Source organism: Trachypithecus francoisi, unplaced genomic scaffold (genome assembly GCF_009764315.1).
Source record: "Trachypithecus francoisi isolate TF-2019V2 unplaced genomic scaffold, Tfra_2.0 Lachesis_group8, whole genome shotgun sequence".
NCBI lineage: Eukaryota > Metazoa > Chordata > Mammalia > Primates > Cercopithecidae > Trachypithecus > Trachypithecus francoisi.
Window position 1 is genome coordinate 56684027 of NW_022681473.1, and position 13476 is coordinate 56697502.

Here is a 13476-nt window from a genome sequence, read left to right on the forward strand (position 1 = left end):
TCCTAGACCCCCAAAGCAGGTCCATACAGGTGCTATTACTGGCAGCATTCTAGACTGAGTCTAGGATATCAAGGGTTGAATTTCCTAGTCTCTGTGCCTGGTACGGGATTGTTGAATGAGGTTCTTTTGTCCCAGGAGCAGGAAGTAGCAAGGTGGGAGCAACTTGAAAACTTGAAAAACTCTCTATTCTGCATTTTCAGGCTGCATAACTACTGAAGGTGGACAAGTGTCCCGGGCAGATGCTCCTGCTTATGGAGGCTTACAGGGGCCATCACCCTTTTATCAAAGTCACCAGTCTCCAGTGGCTCAGCAAGAGGCTCTTAGCCACCCCTCCCACAAGTTCCAGTCTCCAGCAGTGTGCTCCTCATCTGTGTGCTGCTCCCACTGCTCCCCAGTCTCGCCTTCCCTCAAAGGCCATGTCCCCCCACCCAGCATGCACCCAGCCCACAACTTTAGGCAGCCCTCTGAGATGGTGCCCCAGCAGCTGGGGTCTCTGCAGTGCTCTGCCCTGCTGCCCAGGGAGAAAGAGCTGGCCTGCAGCCCTCATCCACCAAAGCTGCTGCAGCCCTGGCTGGAAACCCAGCCCCCTATGGAGCAGGAGAGCACATCCCAGCGGCTGGGGCAGCAGCTGATTTCCCAGCCCGTGTGCATTGTCCCCCCACAGGATGTTCAGCAAGGAACCCATGCCCAGCCCACCTTACAGACACCCTCTATCCAAGTCCAGTTTGGCCACCACCAGAAGCTGAAGCTCAGTCACTTTCAGCAGCAGCCACAGCAGCAGTTACCACCTCCACCACCTCCCCTCCCTGCTCCCCTACAGCAGCCACACCCACCTCTACCTCCATCCCAGCATCTGGCTTCTAGTCAGCACGAGAGCCCTCCTGGGCCTGCCTGTTCTCAGAATGTGGACATAATGCATCACAAGTTTGAGCTGGAGGAAATGCAGAAGGACTTGGAGCTTCTTCTCCAGGCTCAACAGCCCAGCCTGCAACTGAGTCAGACCAAATCTCCTCAGCATCTTCAGCAAACCATTGTGGGGCAGATCAACTACATCGTGAGGCAGCCAGCACCTGTTCAATCCCAGAGCCAGGAGGAGACCCTGCAGGTAAGCATCAGGGTGGCTTGGCATGCATATTCTGCCCATCCTAGGATCACTCACAGAACACAGCCTCCCCACATTTTAGCTTGTGGTCCTCTCTCTGCAATGAAGATGGGAAAATATTTATGTGGCTGCCACAACCCAGAGTTGGCTACCTTGGGATATGAATCAATGGAATTTGTTGGGTGAGTGGTCTGCAGGGATGTTCTGCAGAGGTAGATGAGCAGCTGAGACACAGAGATCTCTTGAAAATGAGCTCTTGGAGGCCTTTCTGTCCACCCACCCACTAGCTTATTGAAACAAGGCAGCACAGGAATACAGTTTCTGCACTTTAGGGCTGCCTTGAGCTCAGCCCTCACATTTCAAGACTACCCTGGACTCAACCTCCCACCTCAGAAAAGCTCCAGAGAGTGTAGTACCCAGTCCCAACTTAGATCTAGGCTCAGTACCCTCCAGAGTAGCTTGGCTTAGCCCTGTCTTCCTGGATGACAGTAGGGACCCTGCCCACCGATGGTACCTTCTGAGCTGTGCTGAACTCCTACCAGTGCCAGAGCAGAAGAGAGGCTGTCTCTTATCTTGTCATCTGCCTAGCTCCTTTGCTGGACCTTATGAACCCCAGACAGGGGGAAGGGCAGAGCTTAAGGAGCAGAGTGAGGGTCCATGTTAGATGCTGGCAGGTAGCACTTTTATAATATTGCACAGATATAGACTTAAACTTTTTTACTTCTACTAAGCTGGGTATGTTTTATATGCACCATATCATTTATCCTATTGCCAATGTTGTTTGGTAGGCGTTACCATCTGTGCTTTATAGGTATGTAAGTGGGAGTTAGAGAAGCCTAGCAGTTTGTCTACATATCATACAATGTCGAGAGGTAGAGCTAAGACTTGGATTCTGGTCTGCTGACATTTCTGTAATGCCACAGAAGTCTTCTTCTTTCCACAGGAGGATATTGGATGCTGCTCCTCTTTTTTCTCAGCTAAAAGACAGTTGAAGAGGTGCAGTCTGGACCCCTGGGATCTTTGCTGCATTTCACATCTTCATTCTTAGCTCTTGATTTTCTCTTTTTCCCCCAGAACCTCCTGTTCTATCCTCTTCTGTCTACCCTTCTCTCACTTTTTCTATAGTGGTGTCCCCTTTAAATCTGTAATCACATTTATATCTTCAAAGCAGCTTTACAGATTTTTACTTTATTATAGAATCTAAGGCCTCACATTTATGCTTCAGTACTGACAACTTCAGATCATGCTTCAATGTCTTCCCCTGAGGCCCAGTTCTTTTGAGGAGATATAGAATAATCCGTGTGATGGCAGAGAAGGGTCTAGGGTTCGTAGAGGGCCACAAGCTAAAATGTAAGTCAAAACTAGGTTATGATTGCTAAAGTGAATATCACAAAATTAGCTCAGAATTCTTGGTTTGGGTTCTATCCTAAGACTTTCACATTAGCATATAGTCTTTGGAAGAGTTGGGATAAGAGTATTTTTCTTTTTGGAAAACATTTAAGCAGTACACAATGTGTAGGTGGTGACGATGGGCAGGGCAGGGTGAGCACTAGCCTTTGCTGCCACTGCTGCTGCTGCTGCTGCTGCTACACTCTCTGTAGTCAAACCCACCCAAGTTCTTATTTTCTTCTCCAGGCTACAGATGAGCCCCCAGCATCTGAGGGCTCAAAGCCGGCTCTCCCTCTTGACAAGAATACTGCTGCTGCCTTGCCCCAGGCGTCTGGGGAAGAAACCCCTCTTGGTGTCCCCCCAGTGGACAGCACCATCCAGCACTCCTCTCCAAATGTGGTGAGAAAGGTACTAAAGGAGCCTGTTTTCCCTGACCACATGGGACCCACTGCCAGCCAAGACCCCAGGCACTTGGAGGAGGAGGATAGGGTGGGGGGAGGAGCATCCCTGTTCCATCCCTGGACGCTACACAGCCCTGATTCATGCCTTCTGCCCTAGTGAGTCAGCAATGTAGATCTTCCTCCCCCCCATTTCCACTCCCCCACTCACACTTAAAATGGGGCCTCCTGGGCTTCATGCAGAGTGGAAGGGGGAAGGGAAAGAAAGCCAATTTATTGAACATGTCCTCTGTCCTCTGTGCTTAGAACCATGTGTGCTGCTTCACCAGCATTATCTCACCTCGCCTCCAACAGTTGTGGAAGTGAGCATCCCCATTGTATAACTAAAGAAACTGAAGTCCAGGGACGTACAGCTAGTAGAAGAGACAGCTGAGGTTTATTTAAAATGAGATCGGTTAGAATCCAAAGCTTGAACTTTTCTCTCTACAATGAAGATGGGGAAAATATTTTATGTGGCTGCCACAACCCAGAGTTGGCTACCTTAGGATATGAATCAATAGAATTTGTTGGGTGAGTGGTCTGCAGGGATGTTCTGCAGAGGTAGATGAGCAGCTGAGACACAGAGATCTTCAAGAGATCTTGGAGGCCTTTCTGTCCACCCACCTACTAGCTTACTGAAAGTGTTTGCTTACCCTGGACATAACCCAGAACCCCACAAATCCTCAACTATCTATTCTCACCTCTGCCCCTTCACCCCCAACCCCTGTCATACCTCTAGCAGGAGCCTCAGTGCTGTGCCGTGTCCTCCACCCATTCCTCCTAGTGTCCCTAGGCCCTGTTTCACTTAGCCTATTGCCTTCTCTGGCCTGGTGCCCTCAACTCTCCAGTGCCTCCACCCAGCCCTGGACTTGAAGCTCTGTCAGGTGTTCTGAACTCTCCCAGCCTGTACCCTTGGCCCTGTAGCATCCCTCTGGCCCTGCAGCCCAGCTATGCTGGCTGCTCAGTGTACCTACCCCTCACCAACTTTCCCTAGCTGTACCATCACAGTGCATGTCTTAGATCAGTCAGTCTCAGTGACACTTGAGGACAGTTTAGAAAAAAGAAGGGATGGCAAAAATGAAATGTCAACTTGGAAATTGCTGGTGACTCTTGAGGCTTTTTGTCTGTGCCTGTCCTACCCTGTTGAAAATGGCTTGGCGTAGAGGCTCTTGAGGTACTGTATATTGGCCCTTTGTGGCTCTTAGATGTTTAACTTCTTGTATTTGGGCCAGCCACCTAACCATTCATCCATTTATTTAATCATTTAATGCGCACACACACACACATACACACACATTAATCTCCAAGTATGTGCCCCATATTCTACTAGGTGCCAGGCATACATTGGTGAATAAGATAGTCAGTCCCATGCTGGAGAGTATAGTCTGGTGGAAGAGACAGTTAAGCAACAATAATAAATTGTGGTAAAGTGCTATAATAGTCATTGGGGTACACCCCAATGGAGTACCTAGCTCTGGGAGAGGGGGCTGTTGACAGACGACTTCTTAGAGGACATTATTTTAAGGTGAAATTTCGAAGAGGAGAAGTTGGGCTAGTGAAGGGTAGAGGGGTAGAACAAATAGTCGAAAGGAATGGCAACTAGGAAGCTTCAGAAGTGAGAGAAAGCCTGGGGCAGTTAGGGGGGGCTTCAGATAATTTGTAATTTGGTTGATACGATCATGAGACACACTGGGAAATGGGATGGATTGAGACCAGAGGGGCTGTAAGGCCTTGTAAATTATGCTTTGGGGTTGGGATTCAGTCTTGGGGGATGTGAGGAGTAAGTGAAGGACTTCCAGAAAGGAAGGATATGGTTTGAATTAAGTTTGAAAGATCACTTTAGCTGTGGTAAGCGAGACCAGAATAGTACAGAGGAGAAACAGGAGGCTGAATGAAATCAATAGCAATAGGAATGAAGAGGAAGCAAAGATTTCAAGAGATATCAGATCACAGGAGTTTTAGCCTCAGTGTCTGATTGATGATAGGTAAGGCGGAGAAAACCCTTTGGCTTAACACCCAGGTGTTTGCCCATGCTCCCATCCCAGTGGATCTGTCTTGACCCACTGGAATGGGAGCATGGGAAAAAGAGCATATTTAGGGGAAGAAGTTAAGTTTTGAATTATTGATATTCTTTTGTGGAAGACACATTACAAGATGACCTGAAGGCAGCTAGCTCTAGATGTCAGTAGTTCAGAAGCAAGCACGAGAATTGCTGTAACTGCCTGAAGGGTTCTTCTTGCCTGCTGCACAAATGAAGACCATGGCATTGCAGTAGAGAAAAAGTTTAGTTAATGTGAGGCTGGGATTTTTCAAAGGCAGTTTGGGGAAGGGGTGGGGGTGGCTAGAAATGGGTGCTTGCTGCTGATTGGTTGGGATGGAAATGAAATCATGGGTTAAAGCTGTTCACTTGAGCTGAGTTGCTTCTGGATGGGGCCATAGGAGTGGGATTGATGGATCTAGGTGCAGCCATGGATGTCAGACATGCAGAAAACTTGAAAAGATATCTCAAAAAGCCAATCTACAATAGGCCCAGGAATGATTAGGGGAAAGGCAAGAGGTGGGGGTGGGTAGGTTAGATCAGATCTTTTTCACTGTCATAATTTGCTCATTGATATAATTTTTGCAAAGGTGGTTCCATTGCCAGTGCTCAGTTGTAGTGGAAGCCATGCAGAAAATGCTGCTTCTCATTTGCTGAGGTTCAGTTCTGTTCCTATACACAGAACAGAGGAAAGGAGCTGAGCCATATACATGCATGGTGTCAGTGCTGCTTGTGTGAGTGGCCCACAGGGTTCCCTGAGCAGCAAGGGGTGCTGCCCTCTTGTGTGGCTGCAAGTTGGCAGTGGGGTTAGCAAAGGTCCTAGAAACTCTAACTTCTCATTTTGAGCTTCTCCTGCCCCTTATTAAAAGGGGCTCCTGTAGAGGTTTGGAGGGACAGATGGCCTGGCATTCTTCACATGTTTCATAGACTTTTCATGGCTTGAACTCCCAGAAAAAGGACCCTCAAATTTGTCATCCTGGCTTAGAGGAACCTTTGGATCAGCAGAGAGAGATCAACCCTGACAGTGAGAGCCACTGGTTGTCTACAAAACTACTGCAATAAGGAAAATGATTTTCTTTTTTGAGGAAATTTGTTGTCTTGGAGCTGGGGTTGGGCAGGGTGGAGGGTGTGAAGCTCAAGGATAGCAAACAACATTCTGAGCCTTTTACCATTGAGTGATAATATTTTGTATAGTGTCGTTCTAATTTTTTCATAGGTTTTTACATGGATTATTTCATTTTATCTTTTTATCCTAGCAATACTATGAGGAAGCCACTTTCTTATTCCCCTTTGAAAGATGTGGAAACTGAGACACAGAGAGGTTAAGTGACCCACCTAAGAGTTATACAGCCAACCCATTGGGCAATGTTAGGACCAGACCACAGGTCCTTGACAGCTCTGTGTTCAATGACTAGGTTAAATTGCTTCTCTTTCTGCACTGCAGTGTGGCGTCTTACCTGCTGAATTTTCCTATCTTTACAATCCTTGAAGTAGCCTGAGGCTTTGCTGGGGAGAGGTCTTAGGACCAGCCTAGTTTGATATTGGTTGTTTTATCTGGTAAAGGTGTGTTGTCCTCCAGCCCACTCCCAGCCTGTGCTGGCCTGTGAGTGGCAGGAAAGTCAAAAGAATCTATCTGAAGGTCACGGACCAGAAGAACCTGTGGCACCATGCACCTTTCTGTGAGTTCCACACTGACTGTATATCACCAAAAGAGGACTTTTGGTGAAGCAGAACATCTGTGTACAAGTACCTTGGAGCTGGTGCTTCGTGAGCCAATGGTGGAAACAGGTTGCTGCTGAAAATGAGATGTGAAAGTTCTGGAATGGGTTTTCTAGTGGCTTGAGCTCTGCAACCCCTTTTGAATGAATTTTGGTATTTGTCTGGCACCAGCTGTTGCCTAAGCTTCCTAATCTTGGTTCAGTCACTCTGAAAGAAAAACCATGGCTACAACCCTACCACAGCAACCCTTACATCTCAGGTGAAGCTGGGAGACATTCTGATGCCTTCATTTTATGCTTCTGAACCAGTCAACTGCTGAAAAATACACACAATCCTTTCTTCAAGGGAGTTGGCTGGGTGCAGTGGCTCATGCCTATAATCCCAGCACTTTGGGAGGCTGAGACAGGCAGATTGTTTGAGCTCAACAGCTTGAGACCAGCCTGGGCAACATGGTGAAACCCCGTTTCTACAAAAAAAAAAACACAAGAAAATTAGCCAGGCGTGGTGGTGCATGCCTGTGGTCCCAGCTACTCAGGAGGTTAAGGCATGAGAATTGCTTGAGCCTGGGAGGCAGAAGTTGTAGTGAGCCGAGATAGCGCCACTGCATTCCAACTTGGGCAACAGAGCGAGATTGTCTCAAAAAATGAAAAGCTCTCATGGAGTCAAAGCTGCAGGCATCACAGAAAGCCCTATCCGAGTCCCAGTTCACCTGTAAGAGGGACCTTTCTTCTGCTGCTCGTAACATAGCCCCGGATCTTCAAGAGAGGACTTCGAGGCCACCAGCATGCTATTCATGGTTTAGGAGCCTGAGATGTATTTCCAGTAAATGATACAGAAGCAGTAGGCATTCCTGTGATGCAGATTATTAAGAGTGATACAGAGGAGTAAAGGATAATGATCAGGCAGATAGTATTTATACCATTATCAAAGCATTAAGAGATGCCCGATCTCTTAATTTGAGTCTTATAAAAACTCAGTGAGATTTACATTAACCTGCGTAGGAGGAAATTAAAACCTAGAGCTGGACAATGACTTGCTTAAACTCATTAAACCCTGGTAACTGTGAGTAAATACCAGGCATCCTGCCTCCATAGTCTCCAAAGCTACTGCTATGGATCAGATTGTGAGTCCTTAACCTCAGGGACAATCTTTTCCTCATAGCCTAGCTAGGACAGCAGCATTTGCTCAGAATGTTCCTGGGACCTGGTGAAGCTTTCTTAGGGCACAGCCTGCGTCCTGGTCAGCATCTGCAGAATTGTATGCTCTTTCTACTCAGGAGTCAGACCAAACACTCCCCAAGTCTGGCTCCTGAATTTAGCACACTCTAAGAAGCTTGTCTCCTTAGTTCTGTCCTGATTTCATTCACCATCCAAACCTAAGATTTTTGTCTAGGTCTCCTGGCCCATGAGAAAACAGGTCCTTGCTCCTGTCTGTTTAATAAGACAGAATACTTTATAAAGTGTTTTATAAGTACTCCCATTCAAAATGATTTCTTTTTTTTTTTTTTGAGATAGAGTTTCACTCTTGTTGCCCAGGCTGGAGTGCAATGGTGTGATCTCGGCTCACCACAACCTCTGCCTCCCAGATTCAAGTGATTCTCCTGCCTCAGCCTCCTGAGTAGCTGGGATTACAGGCATGTGCCACCATGCCTGGCTAATTTTGTATTCAAAATAATGTTTTTAAGTCAGTTTCCTACACTGGGCTGGGCAAAATACCTTTGACCAAATTCTCCTGAGTCTCCAAGGCTTGGGGTTTGAGGGTTCTACTCATCTGCCTTTCACTTCAGACTTACTAGAATCCACTTACTCCTTTCCTCTTTCTTCTACCTCAGATTCTGGGATCCTCTTTGCTTTTTCTGTCCTCCCTGGATTATCAGGGCATTGGGTACTTTTCACTTCTCTCTTCACCACCCATGAACCTTTTCTCATTTGACTTCACTAAGTTATCATATATCTGCATGGTTACATCCATAGTGACAGCCTTAATAAGTACAAGAGCTTTCTGTTGAGGTGGAGGAACACTCATTGTCAACAAGGGCAACAACTTTGCCATTAAAAATCAACATGTGAGGGCCAGGCACAGTGGCTTATGCTTGTAATCCCACATTTTGAGAGGCCAAGGCAGGTGGATCACTTGAGGTCAGGATTTCAAGACCAGCAGCCTGGCCAATATGGTGAAACCCCATCTCTACTAAAAATACAAAAATTAGCTGGGTATGGTGGCAGACACCTGTAATCCCAGCTACTTGGGAGGCTGAGGCAGGAGAATCACTTGAACTTAGGAGGCTGAGAGGTTACAGTGAGCTGAGATCGCCTGACTGCACTGCAGCCTGGCCCACAGAGCAAGAATCCGTCTCAAAAAAATAAATAAATAAAAAAATAAAAATCAACATGTGAAATTGCTTACTAGAAAAGTTACTCCCTTCCTCAGCCATCTGATTCTGTTGTTTCAAGATCTGCTACTGTTAAACCACTTTACTTAGTCTTGAAGTTGTTGAAGCATTCCTTTTTTTTTTCTTTTCTTTTTTTGAGGTGAAGTCTCACTCTGTCACCCAGGCTGGAGTGCAGTGGCATGATCTCAGCTCACTGCAACCTCCGCCTCCCGGGTTCAAGCCATTCTCCTGCCTCAGCCTCCTGAGTAGCTGAGACTACAGGCATGTGCCACCACACCCGGCTAATTTTTGTATTTTTGGTAGAGATGGGGTTTCACCATGTGCAGGCTGGTCTCAAACTCCTGACCTCAGGTGATATGCCTGGCACATTCACGTATTTTGAAGATTTAACTCACAAATCTGTTTCCCTCTCTCTTGTTTCCTTAGCTAGAGTGAAGGCCTTCAGTGTGTTTCCAAGACACAACTCCCAAATCTTTGGTCCCTTTTTCTATTGCATATTTACACAGTGGTCAGTTTCTGATGACTTTAACCGTCAGAACAAAAATCTGAAGCCAGAAGTGACCAGGCAAAGCTTTGGAACAACAGGAAAAACAGCCATCACAAAACCCATGCATTATATTCTGTAGGAGATCATAAACTCTTATGTGGGTATCTAGCCAGTGTTCTTGATCTAGCAAGCTTAAATATATGGTTTTCTTGGGGAAATTTTCGTTTAACTACATTATAGTAGTAAGCAGAGTAGAAGCGGAGTGTCAAGATTTCTGTGAGGGCAGATAACAAGGGAGAAGACAAGAAACATCACTTGGAAAAGTGCCCCGGTATGAGGTCATTCGCTGAAAGAACAAGCTAAGCCCTACGTTCTTAGAAGTTCCCGAAAGCATCACTGAATTACTTATTGGTTCATCAAAATTTCTTGATATCACTAAGAAATGGTCTCCTTAGGCTTCTTATGCTCTGTTTAATAAGACAGAAGAGTGTGTAAAGTGTTTTAGAAGTATTCCCATTCGAAATAATGTTTTTAAGCCAATTGCATTTTGTTGGTGAAAGAGGTATGTTTCAGATAACTGGAAAATTTATGTGGAACACCACCCTATCTGCACTACTTTATCCCCAGCAATATTATCTTGCTGTGAGAACCTGAGATTTATATTAAACTCAGGGCATGTGCACTAAGTGTCTGTTTATTGATTTCTCAATCATTTCTTACTAGGGCACTAGCTTTCTAGCTACTGGCACAGAATCAAGACCAGCCAGCCTGTTTTCAAGGCTGGTCCCAGATTCCTAGTCTTGGACCTGTATGAGCTTGGGAAATCTGGGTAACCACTCTGTGTCTCAATTTCCCTTCCTGTTAAAATGAAAGAGCAATGTTTTCTCTGAATTTTGACAATACCATGTGGCAATCATTAGAATAATAATGTCAACACATTGAACTCTAGAAACACATCTGAGTGTTAAGAGTGAGGAGAGAGAGAGGGCAGCAAGTAACAGAGCACAGGCCAAGCAGAGTTCAGGTTAGATAGGTGCAGGGTCACATAGGTGACTAGTAGCAGAGGTTGAAAGTCAGACAATTCAGGGAGGTCATAGGTCAGGCAAGTTGTCAAGTCAGGTGGTAAAGACAGGTAGGTTAAATAGGTTAACTGAATCCATTAAATTAATAGGTGAGGTAATTTCAGATAAGTCAGGCAGGTGGCAGACAAAGATGAGACCAAAAACAGGCAAGAAGAGGATAGGGACAGGGATGGGAACACACAGTTTGGGGGAAGGGAAACGAGGAACGAGACGAGATGCTAGTTAAGGGAGGTAAGACGGAGCTCTGTAGGCTCAGGGTTGTTTCTCTTCATCCTCCAAACAAGACCTGAGCTGATTATCAGAGTGAATGTGTTTTGGCATTTTGACTCTTCCTCTCTGAACTAGAAAATAGTTTATTTTCAGTTGTGAATCTCAAAATATACCTTTTCCTTCATGAAATCTGGAGGTTTGTATGTGAAGATGAAGTCAAGGTGTCAGTTACATGGTTGACAGCCTAGAAACCTCAGTGATACCCTCTGCATACTTTATAGCTAGAAATACATGTTTGCTCCTGTCATTTGACTCTGAACAATCCTGGGGTCTAGAGAGTGGGTGGTATCATCTCCGTTGATAAGTGAGCTCCCTTCTGCATGGGAGACACCAAGTGTCAGACAACCTGGCCATGTTCTCAAACCCTTTTCCAATCCCATCATGCTCTCGAGAAATGCTTCCTCTCCTCCCAGGCCCTGGAGACTCAGCCTGCTTTCCTTGCTCTGAAAGTTGGCCCTACCCTTGCCCCCAACCCATCTTGTAGCACTGGCAACAGACTAGGATGGAAGTTCTCAAATCTTCTGACCATCCTGGCTAACATGGTGAAACCCCGTCTCTACTAAAAATACAAAAACTAGCCGGGCGAGATGGCGGGCGCCTGTAGTCCCAGCTACTCGGGAGGCTGAGGCTGGAGAATGGCGTAAACCCGGGAGGGGGAGCTTGCAGTGAGCTGAGATCCGGCCACTGCACTCCAGTCCGGGCAACAGAGCGAGACTCCGCCTCAAAAAAAAAAAAAAAAAAAGAAATAAGTACCTTTTGTTTTAATATTTTACAATCCTTCACTCTAGAGAGCTGATGTAGTATAAAAATAACGAACACATAGCATATATAGGTTTTGGAAATGCCATTGTGTCTGTATAGCCTGTAAAAATGGGGTTGGGCTGGCTTTCTCACAGCACTTTCTCTGAGTCCCTTCCTCTGTGGAAGTTTTCCAGGTTCTTGTTACTACTACCAGAGCTTCACCCCATCTCCTGATAGCATTGGCCTCCTTGAGATTGGCTGTGGTTGTGAGAAGGAAAGAAATCAGTCAAGTATGCAATATCTTGGGATGTATTGCTGACCTTGTATTGTCTTCTGGGTATTACAGGACCAGGTTCATCAGGTTCACCTCAAAATAAACTGCCATGGAGTTTCCGCAATTTTTCCACAGTTCAGTCTGCGTGTTTTCTTCTCCCCTATCATTATGTTAACTCACATATGCAATAGGTAATTAGGACAGGATAGCTGATTTCCCACGAATATGATCTCTACCCCTAATCTGGGAAGTTTTGTCCTTGGGGATTTTATCTTGTGCATATCTTGTGAGATATGGCACCTGACCATTATTATTTGGGTGGTCTCATGTGGATTTTAGTGCTCTTAATGCTTGGCAACAAGGATCTCACTAAGAAGAGACATCTATATAATTCTCAATGTCCAGCATGGGTAGATTAAATGAACGCCACAACCGCACTAAACATACATGTCAAATAGGGGAAAGAGGAAAGAATCCAGAGCAAAGGATTAGGCTGTCATATATTGCAAAACAGAATGAAATAGTCACTGGGTATTCTTGTTCATAGATAAGAAAATATAGAATATTAGAGACAACAAGGAGACATTAAGGAATGCAGGCCTGGGCACGTTTGAGATAGCCATAGATTTTTGGCCTTGGTCCCTTAAGCTGGGCTTCATTCCTAGTTTGCCCAAGTTGGTTGAAATATTCTTTCCACCTTGCTTCTCTTCAACCTTTCTTACCTTGGCACTTAGACTGTGGAGGAAATGGAAGGTTTTTAAAAACTTGAACACTATTAAACTACTAAGGAAAATATAAAAAGCATACTTTGGAGAGATAAACAAAAGATATTTAACTCATCTGTTTTAAAAATTAAGAATAGAAAATATGAGCCTTACTAAAGCAGTTAAATAATAAGGGAAAGAGGTAGGGAAAGAGGAGAAAGAGATGATAAAAGAAAGCAGGATAGAAAGAGAGAGAAGGAGCTCATGAGAGAGAGGGGGAGAGAGGAGAAGAGGGGGAAGGAAAAGAAATAGAACAGAATATGACAGATAGTGAAGGGGAGTAAGCCCAGAGACGTATAGAGGGAGACAAGTCAAAATTAAGTTGTAGCTTTGGTACCGAAGATCTGGATTCTTTTTATTTATTTATTTATTTAGTATTGTTATTATTATTATTATTATTATTTTTGAGACAGGGTCTTGCTCTGTTGCCCAGGCTGGAGTGTAGTGGCACAATCTTGGCTCACTGCAGTCTCAACCTCCTGGGCTCAAGCAATCCTCCCACCTTAGCCTCCAGAGAATCTGGGATCACAGGCCCATGCCACCATGCCTGGCTAATTTTTCTATCATTTGTGGAGATGGGGTTTCACCATATTGCCTAGGCTGGTCTTGAACTCCTGGGCTCAAGCAATCTGCCTGCCTCCCAAAGTGCTGGGATTGCAGGTGTGAGCCACGATGCCCGACCAAGATATGGATTCTAAATCTATAAAAAATCTACATCAAATCTATTTAATGATAAAATATTGAAAGGATCCTTCTGAGATCAGGAATGAGACTAGGATGG

General features: G+C 45.4%; 1 protein-coding gene across 4 annotated transcripts in view; it reads left to right on the forward strand.

Annotated features, from left to right (window-relative positions):
- The window catches only part of TRIM66 (tripartite motif containing 66), a 47827-nt gene that overhangs the window by 21615 nt on the left and 12736 nt on the right, over positions 1-13476 (forward strand). For all 4 annotated transcript variants that reach the window (XM_033206360.1, XM_033206363.1, XM_033206362.1 and 1 more), the window contains 2 exons: positions 201-1105; positions 2738-2899. In XM_033206360.1, coding sequence (XP_033062251.1) covers positions 201-1105; positions 2738-2899 — 1067 coding nt within the window. The remainder of the gene's footprint in view (positions 1-200; positions 1106-2737; positions 2900-13476) is intronic.